We start from the raw sequence: 17,864 nt of genomic DNA, 5'->3' as shown, positions 1-17,864 counted from the left end.
TTTTAACCTAATATTAATTTATTAATATTTGCCATGGTGAAATTATTTTTACACGTGCAGTGTCATGTGACAAAAATTTTAAATAAAAGAGAGAGCGTACACACAGAAATTATTCGAGGTGCGTTTCGCTAATTATTGAGTGATATTTTAGGTAGAAAACTCACACTCTCAATAATTCAAGTATGAAACTCAAAAAATTGAATAGTTTAAATGTGTTTTTGACTTTTAATTCGTATGAATTTGAAATCATTAATTTAGGCAAATGTCTATTTGAAATTAAAATTTTGTTTGAACATACAATTTTGGTTTAAAAAATTATATTTTTTTCTCATAAACATGAATCCAACAATATGAGAAAACTATCAAAACTTTTCAATTCTTATATAATCTCACTAAGTGAGCAAATCCTAGTTCCTAAATAAGGTATCGAATATCCTAAGATGACCCCACATATTTCTATATTTTTTTAATAAATAAATATTTTGCTATAACATGCTATTATAAAATTTGAAATATACATAATTTTATAAAGATCCAATAATTCAAAGAATCAACATTAGTAGTAATTAATATTTTAAATATAATTTTCTCATATGATACAAACAATCTCTTCACATAAAATATGAGTCTTCACAATAAAAAAAGCTCTAAAAATTAAATTAATATATAATAAAGGGAGTAGCTTATAAAGTATTTTTTAAAAAATCAATCCACACACACTAAATTGCATTAGCTAAATGACCCCTAAAGTTGATGAATGGTCACATTAATCTCTCAACTATATTGTATTTTGGACCCCACCATTCAACTATTTTTCCTATTAACAAGACGACAAATCTCAACCGCGTGCATTCTCAAAGTACACTAGTTGTGGATTGTGCTGACTATTTAAACTTGCGTGGAAGACAATTCCCTCAATAAACTTCCTTTCAATTTTTTGGGCAGAGAAGGGCAAGGCCTCTTGGCCGTCGGAGAAATTACATTTTTGACCCTCCAAACTCCAAAATCATCACAACCCAAATGGCCGTCTCTAGTTACGCTAGGGCATTTCCGTCATTCGAATGTCGTTCGGAACCCGATTTCTCCGGCAGCCTTCCACGTCCTAAAGCCGGCGTTCGGTTCTCCGGCAAGGATAACTCCGCGAGTAGCCGATCTCAGGTTCATGGTCTGTCTTCTCTGATTTTCAGGTTTCCTCCTAATTTCGTGAGGCAGCTAAGCATTAAGGCTAGGAGGAATTGTAGCAACATCGGCGTGGCTCAAGTTGTGGCGGCTTCATGGTCTAACAACCACGCCAGTCCTGAGTTCACTCCGGCGGCTAATGCTGTCGATTCCTCCGCTTCCGCTGCTGTTACTTCGATTGGTATCACCGCAGGTGACGAGGAGGTGGCGCTGGTGGAAAATGCGGATTGTAATGATCAAAATGTACAGATTAAGGGTTCGACAGGTGTTAAATATGCTTCATTTTTGAATTCAGATGGAAGCGTTGCTATTCATGCCGGTATGCTTCTAAGATCCTCTGGCTTTGTTTCCTCCTATTATGTTATGCTCTGCTTCGTGAATAATATTCTGATAACTCTGATTAATGTTTATGTTGTATTACAAAATCGGATCGTCCATCATCCATCCTATCTGATGAATATATTTTTACCTTGTGAAACTAGGATTTCAACTTTATGAGTTCAGAATTTTACCCTAACGATTTTTAAGTGATAATAAATGGGTTCTAAATTTAATATTTGTATATATTTAATGAATTTATTAACATAAATCCGCTGTTTGAGCAAATCTATTGGGTTCGACCAAACCCGCATGCTGGCTAGTGGCTACTAGCTCCACCCCTGTTTATAATGATCTAAATCGATATTGGGAGGATAGGATATAGAGATACCTATAGCAGTTCGGGATTGAGTTGTATTTGATTGATTAAATGAAATTGTTTAAACTTGCTTGACAATCTTGGAAGAGATGCATGCATGAAATATTTTTTGGACCTCATCATTGTCCATTGATGTCTAGAGTGTAGATGACGTATCACTATGAAGGCTTAAGCTGAGAACGATAATACTGTAACACTTCAAGCTAAATTGGATACGACATTTTGATAAATACTCAAAAAGTATTCGACTTTATTTATCAGTTTGTCTGAATCAGCCCACAACTCTCAGTTCAACTTTGCACTCTCAGCCAAATTTCAAGATATTACGATTAGAATGTCGTCTCAGCTGAAAAATATTGGTGTCTTGCCTCAAATTGGAGCTTGGATGATCTCTTCATATTTTCTTAATGCTCAATCTTTCCATGAGTTGTTTGTGTGGGAGGGAAGAGAAGAAGAAGACTGGTTAGAGACATCAATGAGAGCTCTCAACCAAGTAAGAGGAAATGAGGGGGTTCTGTGTATTCCCTCTGACCTTTTTCCTTTGCCCTAATTTTTTTTGGAATCCAAACCCAAGTAAAAGATGGTGGTTGGTGTGGAAAATGAAGGAAGCATTTCTTTTGTTTTCCATTCCAAGCCACCATTTCTGAATTGGATTTTGATTTCAACACTGTTGATTCTGTCTTTCTTTTCCTCTTCTGACAAACCACAACAAAATGGTAGAAAGGAAAAAAAAGTTTTTCCTTGAATATTGTCGCTTGAACACATGAGGGTTCTTGGGTTGCCTATGACAAAAGAAATCTTTCCATCATAGATGTACTTTTATGGATATTCTTTAGTTTGAATAAAGATTATTTCAATATATACCTTTGCATAGTGCAATTGGCTTCAACAAGTTTTTTAGAGGATGGGGGTAATATTTGTGCTTTCAGATAGGCTGTATGAATCCAAAAAAAAACCCGATGTTGTTTGTTTTCTGCAGGTGAAAGGTTGGGACGCGGTATTGTTACTGATGCCATAACTACCCCAGTGGTTAACACATCTGCTTACTTCTTCAACAAGACTTCTGACCTTATTGATTTTAAGGTATTTGCTGTTGTATTTGATCCTTGAGTTGCTTACAGTATGAATCAAAACACAATCGCTCTCTAATTCCAATGAAAAATTCCTGACCTGAAAGGGGAAGTCATGACACGACCCTAACCACCTTCTTGGTCAATTATCAATTTTCATTAAGTATTATACTGCTGTACCATCAAATTGGTAAGATAGAATGCTAAGTACATCGTTTCAGCAGGGTGAATTTGTTTATGATCAATTTCACCTTATGATATTTTGGCAGGAGAAAAGACGTGCAAGTTTTGAATATGGCCGCTATGGGAACCCCACTACTGTTGTTTTGGAGGAGAAAATAAGGTTAGCGTTATCTTTGGTTAATTAGTTTGTTTTCATTTTTTATTTTCGTCTTTTCCTTTTATTTTCTCTAGTTGTCTTATGTGATTGATACTTAAGGGCCAATTATTTTAATAATGAGGTATTTGTATCTCTCACAGTGCACTTGAGGGTGCTGAATCAACCTTGATGGTGGCATCTGGAATGTGTGCCAGTACGGTAATGTTCTTGGCCTTGGTTCCTGCTGGTGGGCATGTTGTTACAACCACAGACTGCTACAGGAAGACGCGTGTTTTTATTGAGACTATACTGCCTAAAATGGGAATTACGGTACTTCCGCTAATCCAAATGTTTAAGATAGTTGGCATTCCATTTTTGAAGTCCAGAGATATTCTAAGATTTCTTGAGAAGAGAAAACATGTTATTCATAATTGAGCTGTTGCTTTTATTTTGGTAACGAAACATATATTATAGATTCAGTTAAGTAACACTCTCCAAAAACTGCTGGAGACTAATATAATCGAACCATAACGTTTCTCTTTTGTTGAATTAGTCTATGGGAAAAAAATGCTAAATTGCTTCATTACCACAGGCCACAGTCATTGATCCAGCAGATATTGGAGCTTTGGAGTTAACATTAAATCAGAAGAAAGTCAGTATGCAAACACATTGTTGTGTATCACTTAACTATGCTGAGCTTAAATAGATAGGGTTGTGGAAGATAGTTCCAATTGACTGGCACCTTGTTCAATGCAGGTGGATGTTTTCTTTACCGAGTCTCCAACAAATCCATTTCTGAGATGTGTTGACATTGAGTTGGTTTCAAAGCTTTGCCATGAAAATGGAGCCTTGGTTTGCGTAGATGGGACGTTTGCAACTCCTCTTAACCAGAAGGCCCTTGCTCTCGGAGCTGACCTTGTTGTGCATTCCGCTACAAAATTCCTAGGTGGGCACAATGATGTAAGTGACATTAGCCGGCGTTTGATAAATTAAACAACTATGCTGCCTCTAAGCAACATCAAACTGACTGCTATGCTGCACTTCATACAGGTTCTTGCAGGTTGTATTAGTGGTCCTGAAAAATTAGTTTCAGTAATCCGAAACTTGCATCATATCCTGGGTGGTGCTCTCAATCCAGTGAGTTTCCTTATTTGAAGTGCTGATTGACTTAAATCCCTGACGTTCTACGCTGTACGTGTATGTAAATATTGGTGAAGGTAGAGATTCTTTCGGCAGGTTGGGGTGGGCATATGGCTCATTTGGACCAAGTATGTTGCCCCAAATTGACCCACATAAAAACTTGTCAAAATATTGATAATCTTTTTTGTTTGTTTGATATGTCTGATATAGCCATACTATAGAAAAAAGGTTATTAGCTTTATTTAGTAATTAAATAAATTATAAGAAAATAATTCAAAAAATTAAAACTTGGTTAGAGTTGGGCATGTTCCAGACTCTACTGTGTGGGGACTACACTGGGTATGTTGTTTGTTGTTGTTGTTGTTGTAGAGTTGGGCGTGTTGTTATCTCTAGCCCATCTTGACCCAACTCAAATGACCCACCCATTTATTGGTTCAGCCCATTTTAACTATCCCAAATTAGCACAACCCCCAGTTGACACTCCTAGTCATGTTGGTACTCTTACTTTAGATTAAATGTTCACTAGGAGTCTTTTATTCTTGTTAGGGGTTTGTATCCCAGTAGTAAATATAAAGAACTTTTAGTGTTAGAGAACCTAAATATGTTTAATATTGGACCAGAGGTCTAAATAGAGCGACATGGATAATTACGCTGTAGTTGTTGATGTTGTATGAAGTGTAACTCGCATTTTAAGCTTGTATCTTATAGAAGTCTGATTCAATTTTCCCATCTACCAGAATGCTGCATATCTTATCATCCGAGGCATGAAGACGCTGCATCTTCGTGTACAGCAACAAAACTCAACTGCATTGAGGATGGCCGAGATTTTAGAGGCTCATCCCAAGGTACTTTAGGCTTCAATAACTTTGTTAGTCATGATTTGAAATTCACACTTTGACTAGAGCATAATTACCTAATTGATATTCATGATATTTTATGTATATGAGAAAAGTAAGAATGTTCAACTTGATGTAGGTTAGAGTAATTGCCAATCTTATGACCTTAACATTGACATGATGATCTAGTTCTAGGTTATAAAAGCTGGTTTAATCTTTAAAAGGAAGTGGAAAATAATTAAGACGCTGAAAGCAACTAACAAAGAAGATGCAGCATTATTATGGGTGAACTTTGTTAAGCCAGATAAACCGGAGTGTCTTTTCTCTGTCACTCCTTTGCACCTGTAGATTGGTCTGTAAACATCACAAAGCCGTACTTTTGGGGTGATTCTATTTTTTCTTTCCTTTATCGATTAACAAAGATTATTCTTACATCCACGGTTGCTACTGCGGGTTGCTTCATTGTCGTCCCCAACTACAGCATGCACACTAAGACAAATAGGTGGGAAACAAGTAAACAGTAAACAGAAGAGGAAACATTCATTAGTGTTGATCAGTATCCTATTCACTCTATAAAAAAAAATCCATTTTACTCGTACAGTTATACTCCCTGTACAATCCACCTTAAGTCAGGTAGCTACATCATCCTAATAATGCATAAGTGGCATTCTATCATGCCATACTTCTATCTTTTCTATGACCAGTTGCATTAAAGTTCAGAGGTCTTGTTTTTCCTGCGTTTCATTAGGATCTCTGCTAGTCCTGCAAGTGCTGTCATATCTGAAAAATGAGTTGCAGGTGAAACGTGTCTATTATCCAGGCTTGCCGAGTCACCCGGAGTATCATCTTGCAAAGAAACAAATGACTGGCTTTGGTGGTGTGGTCAGTTTTGAGGTCTGTATTTTATGATGGATCTATGATCATTAGTTAACCAAGTATCTTGTCATCTCTCTACTTGCAGTATATCAAAAGTCTATATTTTTTTATTAGGTTGATGGAGACCTCCTAACTACTGCAAAATTTGTGGATGCTCTGAGGATTCCCTATATTGCTCCATCGTTTGGAGGTTGTGAGAGCATTGTGGACCAACCAGCAATAATGTCTTATTGGTATGTCAATATTCTATCTCATGGTTGCTTATCAAAAAAAGTATATTCTATTCTGAGGTCGTGGATGTCTCAGTTTCTCCCTTTTATCTATTTTTGAGCATGTGGTCAAAATCTGGAAACTAAAAAAATTGATATCAACTATTAACATACCGGGTGTTGCAAAGAGTCATGTTTTATATTAGGTCATGAAATTATCTTCTATATCTAAAAGCATCTGAAGCTTTGGGAGGTAAATTAGAAATGAAAACTTGTGGATAACATGCTTGGTTTTTTCCCTGGAAAACAGGGATCTTAGCCAGTCTGATAGAGCAAAGTATGGGATCTTGGATAACTTGGTTCGGTTCAGCTTTGGAGTGGAAGACTTTGAAGACGTGAAAGCTGATGTTCTTCAGGCTTTGGATTCCATATAGGCTGTTTTACCCGCAACAATGTTTTTTTCCTTTTTCCTTTTCATGTGGTTCCATCCTGATTTGGTTGTTCGTACTTCTGTTATTGCTTCCCTCAATCCATTAAATTATTTGGATATTTTCATGTCGTATTCCTTAGCTCTCAAATTCTTCAATGACGAATACTTCAAATGGGCTAAGCTGTAGTAATAGTAGGGAGGAGATTCGTTTGGTAACTTATCTAGGACTAACGATTAGTATTGAGATAAGTTATTTCTCCTGGAAGGTGGAATAGTAATCTCAGGATAATTTATCCTAGGATAAAGTATGTAAAATAACAAAAATGTCTCCTAAACTCTCTTAAAAATATTTATAATAATATTTTCTACCTTAATTAACCCTTGTTTTTGTGATAATATATTTTTCTACTAAAAAATTACATTTTATAAATATAATTTCTATTTATGAATGCAAATTTATTTGTCTAATTCTTATGTTTGTTTATATTTTGATTTCTCTTAAAATGTTCACTCCACTACTAAATTAAATAGTTTATTACACACTTAAAAATTATATATATATTTTTATATCAATTAAAATGTAGATAATTTTAATAATAAAATTTATTTTACTTTAATGAAAAAAGGCTCAAACATGTCATTGAACTTTGACATTTATGTCATTGTCGTTTGAGAAAAAGTTCATGCATGCTATTATTTTTTAATTTCGATTTTGCAAAACCATCAAAATAATTTTTAATACTTTTCTGTTGGAGTTTTGAATCAAATGTACTCTTTTTGCTTCTTCTTCTTCAAGAACACATGAAAAACACCAAAATAATGGCATAGATGAGCATTTTTCTCAAACGGCAATGACATAGATAAGCCAAACTTTTAACTGATGGCATATATGAGCTTTTTCTCAAAGTTCGATGGTATATTTCATTTTTTCCCCTACTTTAATAAACTTAAACTTAAAGCTTTGTTTTTAAGTTAAATAAGATGAAAGTTTGATTTTAAAAACACACGGCACAATCATAGAATTGCATACACAAAAATATTTAAGTTAAATAAGATGAAAATTTTACTTTCAAGAATGAATGAAAAAAGCTTGGAAAGAAAATGCAAAAAAAAAACTAAATAATGTGGAGGGTATTTTTGTAAACAAACAACTTATTCTTAGAAATTATGTAATGAATATAATTTTGAATATGACAAGCCAAACAAACAATAAAAATTACTCTCAGCATAATTAATCTCAACATAACTAATTTCAGCATAATTTATTTCAACATAATTAATTCCATCATAACTTGTATTCAAACCAAAACCAAAGGACATCTTAATAGTTACCCCTAGATTAGAAAAGCCCTGGGGTGCTTCCATTGCAAGGCACAATTTTGATTTAATCACACTCTATTGTGGGTATCGAATTGGGTGAGAAATATTTTTTTAAAAAAAAAAAACAAAAAGTCTTGATGTTTTGAATATTGTTTACTTTCGAATAAGAAATGTTTCAGATAAACTGTCATTTTGAAAACTTAATCCTCTGGGTTGTATGGTGGAGTGTATAAATAGAAGTAATGCATGCATTAATATCTTTGGAAAAAATTATTTAAATACATATCTTATTTTATTATAATTTTTATGTACCATTTTAAAAAATTCAAAAATTCCCTCTTGCCGATACATCACTATTTCCCTTTCTGATACATCCCTCATCTATGTTTTCAGATGTTCTATCCCCTCTTTGATATATCCCTTCCCTCTCGGATACATCATTTCCTTATGTATCCAGATGTCTATTGATGTATCCGAAAATCCAGTGATGCATCCAAAATTCATAAATTTTAAGGAATTTTTCTACTTTGAAAAAGAGTAGGGAAATAATGTAATTGACTCTTAACACTATGATATCTATGTATACTTAACTTTTGTGTATTATAGTACCTTGTTTGGTACATTTTTTAATGTTTTGTATAACTAATAGCCTATTGTTTATTGAGGAGTTTATTACTAATACACGAAAATTTATGTTATTAGTAATGCAATGAGATTTCATGCACGCATTAGCATGGTAAAAGACTCAATTGTTCCTCAAAATATTTTTTACATCTTTTCCATTATATTTGTGGAGGATATCTTTGTAAATAAATATTTTTATAAAAAATTATGCAATGCATTCTATTTTTAATAGAGATAATATTTCAAAAGGTCACTCAAATTTAAAAATTTATCTCATAAAGTCATTAACTTTTATTTTGTATCAATAAAATCACCCAACTTAAGCATTTATATCAATTAAATCACTCAACTAATAACCTGTTTGACTTAACTTATTATTTAAAACTATTTGTAATGGCAAACTTTTGGGTTCTTTAAACTGAGAATTGCATCGAAATAGGATTAAATGGACTTTTGCTCAAAGAATATCAGTATTTAAATTGTATCCTAGATACAACGACAATATATAGGAGTATAAATAAATTCCACCTTCTATTATGGTAGATATATAAAAGTATGGTAGTGACGATCGATCACTGATTTTGGATGTTATTAGCACTAATTAATCAGTCAGCTTTTAATTAGCAACAAAACATGTTATTAGCACGTAATTTTCATCGGTAAAAGACCACCACTAACTTGTGCCTATTAAGATTCAAGGATAAAACTCTAGACAAAATCAAGTTGACTATATAAAGAAATTCATGTTGATGATAAATATTATAGTGGTACTAGATTTATAGAAATGAAAACATGATCAACCCATTTTACATATTACAAAAAGAGTTTAACTTCTATACATACACTCAATAAATATATAGAAAAATGGAAATTTAATTGATATAAATGTCTAAGTTAATGATTTTATTGATACAAAACAAAACTTAATGATTTTATTAGATAAATTTTCAAATTTGAGTGACCTTTTGAGATATTAACTCATTTTTGATACACCAAATCAAACAATGCATAAGAAATAACTTTTTAATTATTAATGCAAGTATTGTTAATACATGCAATACTAATACACTCTATTTAACATTATTTTTATTCACTCCACCAAACACAGGCAACCAACATGGATAAATTTGCACTTCCCTATTATCTAATAGATATTTTTTTTCATAAAATAAATAAATACGACATACGTAATAAGGTTGCCATTATTTTGTGAGAAAAAATCACATTTATTGATTGACCTCAAAGTCGAGTTCTATGACAACAATTTCTTAAATTTGTGTCCTATTGTTGTTTTTGCGTCTCTTGGGGGACAGAATGGCTAAGCTGACATGACACCCTACTAGAAATTGGAATCGAATATTCTTTCATTGGATTGTTAGGAATTTCACATGTAAAAGTTAAAATTTCATGATTTTTTCTTTTAAAAAAAATTCAGGGTAATTTGCAGCCTTTATAATCTTTGATAAAATCTCTGTTTTTTGGGTGATCACTTTTTGATGAACACTTTCTACTCTGGATAAACTCCTCACTGTGTAATAGCATGCAAACAATACAACAGATGTAAACTAAATTAGGCAAGTCCTGTGCGACAGACTAGACTATATTCAGGAAGAATTGATTCCGGATCATCCATGTGAATGACCATCTTTCAAACTAACTGAGTCATTCAAGGACATAAGTGATTATTTTTCAATTGAAAAAATAGTTATTTGTGACTTTTACTCAACATTTTCCCCTATAAGATCATTGGACATTAGAACAAATAAAGTCCGTCTCTATGGCTAATTTCTTGTTCGACCTCTCACTTGTTTGCGATATAATAGTTGCTGTTATATTTAACCAACCAGATTTGAATTTGTCATTGTTTAAGAACTTGATTTTAGTTTATATATATTTGACTTATAAAGTCATTTTTCCTATTGAATTTTGATAGAAAATTGCTCTTAGGTATATAACTAGTAGATGGATTTCTTTTTATTTTTACTGAAGTCGAAGGTTGAGGGTGTATAAAGTTTTCCTGCCATTGTCTCCTATATTCATAACAACTTTGTAATTTTGTTTTTTCGTATTTAGATCATCTAACGTAAAATCTTTTAATGCATTACTATTTCATCTAGGTAATTCTTTCTTACTTTTTTGGAATTTCTTTATCTATAATAGAATCCTCTCTGGCTTCTTTGCCATATATATATATATATATATATGAGAGAGATTTTTACTTTTACACATAAGAAATTGATTTTTTTATTTAATTTGTAAAAAGGTCATAATTTAAAATGGCACATGGCCGAGAGATTTGATTTTGTAATTTTTTTACAAATTTATTTTTAATTTTATATTATTTTACGAGATATGTTTATTTTTATGTATAAAAGATTTTATTATTATTTTTGTTCCATTCAATTTGTATTTATCCTTAAAAGCAATTTGATGGTATAATATAAAAAGTTGGATACATTAATCATAACAAAAATTCCTTGTTAAAAACAAACTTATAAATCCTGCTAATTTGAGTTCCTTGTCTGGTAGGTGAGGGAATGCAGATCCTCAGCTCAAAATTGCTAAGAATATACCTATGATTGGGATTTTCTAAATTCCTCAAAAAGCAAAATTTTGTTAAAAATCAGTGTGTTTATACCAAGTTGTATAAAATTCAAAGATTATTGATATGAAATTCGGGAAAGAATTTAGCATCCATTTGGAAGAAACCCTACCTGGATGGAGGGACAAATACTTGTGTTACAAGCCTTTGAAGAAGCTTCTCAAGCATATCCCTTCTTCCGCCGCCGATAATCCGCCTCCTCCTCCTCCGGCGCCGGCCGCCGCGACCGAGCTGCAGGATTGGTTTATCAGAATTCTCAACGAGGAACTCGACAAGTTCAACGATTTCTACGTGGATAAAGAGGAAGATTTCATTATCCGTTTCCAGGTTTCGTTTTCTCCGCGCTCTTGTCTGTTTGTATTTCTGAAATTTTAATTGCTTGTAAAGTTTTGTTTACAGATTCTCATAAAAAAATTCTTTTTTTTTTTGGGTGCTAAGAGACTGCGTGATTTTTAGGCTTGATTAGTTTGATTAATTTAACTTTAACAGATTCTTACAGTTGATGAGCTCAGCTTATAATTTCCTTCATTTCAATCAATTGGTTAACTACGTCTTAATTCTGGATTAGTTGTGGTCAACTACATGAATCCGTTATATCCATTGCGTTTTGTTGAAGTCCAGAAACCGAAATGTCATCAGAATTCTTACATATGATTTCCATAAATTGAATCAAATTTTTAGTTTTTGATGGATCTGGGAATATGAAGGCTTTAAAGATTATGTTTCTGGTGTTAACTTGTCCCTATTATTCCTAGCTTATTGTCGTAAGGAGGGATAAGTGTATTGTCACTTCTATGAGCGGCATTTAGTACGTGGGTGAGACAAAGGATGGAGGAATTGAAGATTAGAGATTTTTAGATGGTCCAAGAGTACAACAAATTTGGTTAAGTCTTTCTTTTGGATGTTTGATTTGCTGCTATGGTATGTGATATTTGATGAAGTGTAGAGGAAGAAGGAAATCGTTATTTGAATCACAACAAAGGCCAAAAAGATGCAAATGCACCTATGAAGAGCTAAGAGCAATGCCAATAAATTATGGTCCCTTGTGGACTTTAGATGGATGGTTCAAGTAATTGAGAGGAGATATATATACGCCACATACCCCACAAATAGAAGCAAATATTTGGGTGCTGATGGAGGGAAATAGTATGGCAGGAGCTTCCTGGAGAATATTCTTAGACAAGTTAGGGGATATAAAAGTATCTTAATGGCATATTCCCCCTACTGCCTTTATAATTTGTTGAGCTGATTTGACTAAGGAAATGCAAAATACTAAATATCAGAATATCTCTGGCTTTCGAATATAACACTCTCCCCCCTCCGCTTGCCTGAGCAGATTACAACAACAACAAAAACATATCCAGTGTAGTCCCACAAGTGAGTTTTGGGGAGGGTAGAACGCATGCAGACCTTACCCCTACATTGGGAGGTTGAGAGGTTGTTTTTGATAGACTCTCGGCTCAAGGAAAAACATATCAAAAAAGAAATACGGAAGTGAAGAGATTATGGCAAAATACTATAGAGAGCATGACAAAATATTCTGAAGAAAAGAACAACAACTAAATCGAAGTGCAAGAGACAATAAATAATAACAAAAATCGAAGGACAAAAAACTACCGGAGAAATACTACGACTACTAGTATGGAAGGATAAGTGAGACAATACTCTACTACCTACTAACTTTTTGTCCTAATCTTTTTCTTCCACAACCTCCTATTTAAGGTCATGTCCTCAGTAAGCTGCAACTTGTCTAAGTAGATTCTCCATACTTGTACTCTTAAATATTCACTTTTCCTTCAAGTCCAATGAAGAAAATTGTTCTATTAGGCAACTTGGAGTTAGGGTGCTTAAATAAACTGTTAGATCAAGCCACTTGTGATCCTCCCTGCTTCATGGGTACGACATGGCAACCTAGGCTTGGGTTGCCTAAAATAAACAAGCAGGACACCTTGCGAGCTGATCATTTTACTCGTTTCTTTGAAGCTTGTTGCATGATTATTACTCAGCTTGGAGACTAGTAGGGATTGACCTGTTTCTCCTCTTGTCCTGCTACTTTTGATGGAGCCTGCCCAACCAATAAATATCATTTTTTTCTTGATCAAGTGTTAATACTTAATAACTATCAAATTAGTTCTTTACTTTATTAAGATAATGAGTTTTAGGATTTTTGACCATACTTATTGGCATTACTGCTGATGTGGCCCCAAGTACTAGATTAAATAAGAACACTCATATATTGAATACTATAAGAGAAATATAAAATATTACTATAATTTATTGACTTTTATATGAATTCGATAACGTGGGACTGGTATTATCTGTGTTGTACAGCTTGCTTCTTGTCTTGTTGAGACACAAAGGTAATGGATAAAATTATTCAAATAACACTTCCATTAATGAAAGTCACAATATTTAACGCAATCAGAGATAAACATAAGCTTAAATTCAAATTATTACTGTGTGAAACACCACATCAATGTACTTAGTATGTGAAATATTTAAATCTCACGTCCACTAATAAAACTAAACATTCAGTATAAACAATGCATTCTTTCTATCAAATATCACTTTTATTCTTTGTAGTGCCTTATAGTCAATGCTTTCCAGTCTGTTACATATATTTTTATTCTAATTTAACTAATAAGTGAAAATAATTCCATAATACCAACCTCGCGTACTTGACAATATTACTTATATGGGGTGACCCACTTCCACTTGTGTCAATTCCAAAGGTGCTCCCATTCCTCAAAGCCTGGCATCAGAGTCGACCCCTCCCTTCGTCGGTTCATGAGGTGTACCAGTAGTTAGGGAATTGCATGGATAATGAATATTTCACTTGGTTAATCATAAACTGAGACTTAAGTTTCTTTTGAAAATGATTAGATCCAATGATGACCTTGGTCTTTAACTTTTCTTCATCTGGATCAGAATATGATGGATTTCAGAACAAATGAAGTGGGTTTGTAACTCTCTTATCTGGTACCCTTGTAGGGCTTTGGGTGGAGCATATCATTTGTCTTCGTCCAGGATTGGGATCGGTTGTTGGTGATAGGAGTTGTTATATGAAACCTGGTGTCAGAAGTAACCAAATACCTTTAACATATATATAACACATTTAAGGTTCATTGTTTCACTCCATAATTTATAGTATGCAGGATTCCCTTGTCCCATCAGCCTTTACTGCACAAGACATCATGAGTAAATAATAGCATAAAGACAGAAATATGGCTATCATTCTAGACAACTTTGTTGAGTATAGTTCCTGAAATGTGCAAGCTAAAGTTGTCAAGTTTTAGTATGAAGCCCGTTAAATTGCATATTCAATTTGCAACTGTCCCAGTCAGGTCTGAATATACAATTAGAAATCGAATTTTGACTTCACATTCAATGGCATGAAAGTCATATTGTTGTCATAAAGCCGTGTTTGTGACCAAGTTCATCAATTACAAACATTACTTAATTTGCGATTGAAAGGGGCAGTCAAGTAACTATCAAAATGTTTACTTTTAGGGTAATTCATAATGAAATGAGTTATGGTAGTGGAAGGATTCCAGGAAAGCTGCGGGTGTTAATGGTGATGCAAGGACTGAGAATTGTGGCAACATGATGGACGATTAGATGGACGTGACTGGTGAATGTGAAACTAATACTCTTTAAGAAGTAGTAGGGTGAGACAATGGTGGCGGAGCTACAGTTCGGTTGGCCAACTAACAACAATCGTGGCTGGTGCACAGTGGAGACAGCATGGTAAATGCTATCTATGGTATGGGGTTCTGTGATGCTTGAAGGTCTGTGGTGGAATGTGTTATTTTGTTGTAGAGGATGGAAGTAACTTGTAGTGGGCCTGGTTGCCAATTCAAAAGTTGTGGAGGCAGTGTATTAGGATGCATTTTTCAGTTTGGAACTTATGAGAGCATTTTCTGAATTTTCACTTATATCCCACTATGGGAGTTTAGAAGGGGACTGAAAATGGACAGTGTTATCTTTTTCCTTATCTTAATGGAGAGGCAGGCATTGGAAGGATGCAAGAATGAGCGCGTAAGATATCAAATGTGGAAACAAAATGAGTGTCATCATATAGAAGTACTATTGAATTCTTATTTCTCAAAGATATTTGTAATAGATAGCTAGTCTCAAACTGCTATAGTGTGGATTTTGATTTTTTTTTCTCTACTTATATAACAGGAACTGAAGGAAAGAATTGAACGTGTGAAGGAGAAGAGTGACGAAGATGGAGTTTTTGCAACAAACAATGAATTCAGCGAAGAAATGATGAGCATCCGTAAAGACTTTGTTTCCATACACGGGGAGATGGTTCTTCTGAAAAATTATAGCTCATTGAATTTTGCAGGTATAGAACTTTTATCTGTCGCTTTCACCTTGCACTTCTGATATTTGTTACCATTGATAATTATGTGTTTTCAGCATCATAGTGCTCTAAGGTTTAGAGGAGAAATTTTACTGTGTCAAACACAAGTATGACTAGTTATGAGAGTTGGCCTTGTTTGCCAGGTGAATTTTACATCATAAATCTCTTCCTCTCTCTCTTTACACCATCAGCTGCCATTCCTCCTCAAAGTCTTCCCTCTTTCATACTCTTTTTCTTCCACCTAGTCCTCCCAACACCATCCTTTTCCAAAGCCGCACGTCTCTTAGACTCTTACCCCACTTTCTCCACTGTTATTGGTTCCTTATTCCCTATTTGACTCTTACAAGCAACTCATCAAACTACATAAACTGAGGTAAAGGCGCAGCTTAATTTCTTCAAAGGCTGCATAGAAGGTAGAGAAATGGAATGCAACTCCAAAACTGTTTTGACTATTACAAATTTATCCCCAATTTTGGGATGCTGTCTTCCCACTTCACCCCACATTTTCATTCAGTTTAATGTTTAACACGTTTTCCTCCATCTCCGGGTTTTCGTTTTCCTTCAATATTCTTATCCATTTTCTTCTGATGATTCCTTCTTCCTCAATTCTCTCCCTCTACTTCTAATTCCTTCTACCAGTTTTCTTTTCAATTTTGTACATTAATTCTTTGAATTGATTACACGTAATTTGTAATTGTCAAGAGCCTTGTAATTGATACAACAAGATGATGTGGTCTTGGGATGAGACGGAGGAGAGGATAGGAAGCTATGAGAAGGAGAAGAAAAGATGACGAGATGATGCAGTGTGGGGATAGAAATGGAAAGGGTGTTGGAAGGAGAAAGAAGAGAAAGTAGGAATCCTTTGAGGGGACAACGGGTGATGGGTATAGAGAGAGGAATAGGGGTGATGTAAAATTTATGGGAGCTATTAGCTCTACTCGGCAACTAGGACGACTCTCACATAACTAGTCATACTTTAGTTTAACATGGAAGTAAGATTTTTTTGTTTAGAGGTGTATAACCACCTCTGATTTCTGCAAGGTCAAGGTATCTTCTCTAACAATATTTTGTTTCATTAGGGCTTGTTAAGATCTTGAAGAAGTATGATAAACGAACTGGGGGATTGTTGCGTCTTCCTTTTACACAAGTTGCTCTTCATCAGCCGATCTTTACTACAGAACCTCTGACAAGATTAGTCCATGAGTGTGAGGCTAATCTTGAGGTTCTATTTCCTTTGGAAGCAGAAGTTGTTGAATCAGCTGCCCCTGCAGATGAACCGATGGGAGCAACTTCTTCTTATGCTTCCAATGTTTTCCCTGATACAACATTTCCACCAAGGGAAGAAAATGGGGATATATACCGAAGCACGCTAGCTGCAATAAGAGCGATTCAGGGACTAAAGAAGGCAAGCTCAACATATAACCCGCTGTCATTTTCATCTATTTCTGGGAACCAAGATAATGATAGCCCAGGTGCTGTAACAGCAGAAGACTCTGATTCTGACTCATTGGTTGCCTCTCAGAATGGAGAAGAGACGAATCAAGAAGTTTCCAGTTCACCAAAATAGAGTTCACCGATCTTGTTTTCTTATGTTCATTATAGAGTATAGTGCTAAAACTGTGCACTTTCTGCATTGTGTGCTATAGGTCTGGATAACTGCCTACCTAATCAATAATATAAAGGAATAAACTTTAAATGTTCTGGCAATCAGAAAAGCTTGATGATCATCTACAAATGCCTATTTTTTGCACTTTGAGAGGGCACAACAATTTAAGTGTTATATTCTGCCTGTTAAGGAAGAGAATGAAATTATTAAACCTAATGCACATTCTAGTCATTTTTAGCTCTTTATGGATCTCAGTCATAAATATATATGATATACCGAGTTAAGTATTTTGGTGATTCCTAAAATTGTCCATGCAATGAGTATACCGAATTAAGTATTTCGGTGATTCCTAAGTTTGTCCATGTATGCCCCAAGAATCCAACGTAATGCAGTGATTGACCTGTCAATCAAGTTTGAGTGAAAAGCTGGAGCTGCTACCAGAAAATGATCGAAAGTTTGCCAAGAAAGGCCAGATAGAAGTAAGTATTTTTGATTCTTTTATTCTCTCACTTCTACAACTGTAATTTTTTTTTCCATTGTTGCTTCTTAGCAAGGGGAGGAGATAAGTGAGTAGCTTCTCAGCGGAC

General features: G+C 34.3%; 2 protein-coding genes across 2 annotated transcripts; both read left to right on the top strand.

Moving 5' to 3' along the window:
- The first annotated feature begins 847 nt into the window (after window positions 1–847).
- On the top strand, window positions 848–6,875 carry LOC129872402 (cystathionine gamma-synthase 1, chloroplastic-like). The gene is made up of 11 exons (XM_055947392.1): window positions 848–1,498; window positions 2,856–2,959; window positions 3,216–3,289; window positions 3,427–3,595; window positions 3,858–3,917; window positions 4,022–4,225; window positions 4,316–4,402; window positions 5,143–5,250; window positions 6,040–6,135; window positions 6,232–6,350; window positions 6,637–6,875. Exons 1-11 carry the CDS (start codon window positions 1,021–1,023, stop codon window positions 6,758–6,760), a joined length of 1,623 nt encoding a protein of 540 aa, XP_055803367.1. The 5' UTR covers window positions 848–1,020; the 3' UTR covers window positions 6,761–6,875.
- A 4,304-nt stretch (window positions 6,876–11,179) lies between these two features.
- On the top strand, window positions 11,180–17,508 carry LOC129874444 (SPX domain-containing protein 4). Its single transcript, XM_055949730.1, has 3 exons — window positions 11,180–11,629; window positions 15,488–15,653; window positions 16,751–17,508. Exons 1-3 carry the CDS (start codon window positions 11,369–11,371, stop codon window positions 17,236–17,238), a joined length of 915 nt encoding a protein of 304 aa, XP_055805705.1. The 5' UTR covers window positions 11,180–11,368; the 3' UTR covers window positions 17,239–17,508.
- Window positions 17,509–17,864: the final 356 nt, after the last annotated feature.

Source organism: Solanum dulcamara, chromosome 11, assembly GCF_947179165.1.
Source record: "Solanum dulcamara chromosome 11, daSolDulc1.2, whole genome shotgun sequence".
Taxonomy (NCBI): domain Eukaryota; kingdom Viridiplantae; phylum Streptophyta; class Magnoliopsida; order Solanales; family Solanaceae; genus Solanum; species Solanum dulcamara.
The sequence above is the reverse complement of the archived record's forward strand: the minus strand, read 5'-3'. Positions and strand labels throughout refer to the sequence as shown.

What these genes read in the sequence shown, in the direction of transcription:
- LOC129874444 (XM_055949730.1), top strand. Translation starts at nt 11,369, where the DNA reads ATGAAATTCGGGAAAGAATTTAGCATCCATTTGGAAGAAACCCTACCT. An exon ending in ATTTCATTATCCGTTTCCAG is followed by an intron (nt 11,630 to 15,487) that starts GTTTCGTTTTCT and finishes CTTATATAACAG; the next exon opens with GAACTGAAGGAAAGAATTGA. An exon ending in TAGCTCATTGAATTTTGCAG is followed by an intron (nt 15,654 to 16,750) that starts GTATAGAACTTT and finishes TTGTTTCATTAG; the next exon opens with GGCTTGTTAAGATCTTGAAG.
- LOC129872402 (XM_055947392.1), top strand. Translation starts at nt 1,021, where the DNA reads ATGGCCGTCTCTAGTTACGCTAGGGCATTTCCGTCATTCGAATGTCGT. An exon ending in TGGGTGGTGCTCTCAATCCA is followed by an intron (nt 4,403 to 5,142) that starts GTGAGTTTCCTT and finishes CCCATCTACCAG; the next exon opens with AATGCTGCATATCTTATCAT. An exon ending in CCAGCAATAATGTCTTATTG is followed by an intron (nt 6,351 to 6,636) that starts GTATGTCAATAT and finishes CCTGGAAAACAG; the next exon opens with GGATCTTAGCCAGTCTGATA.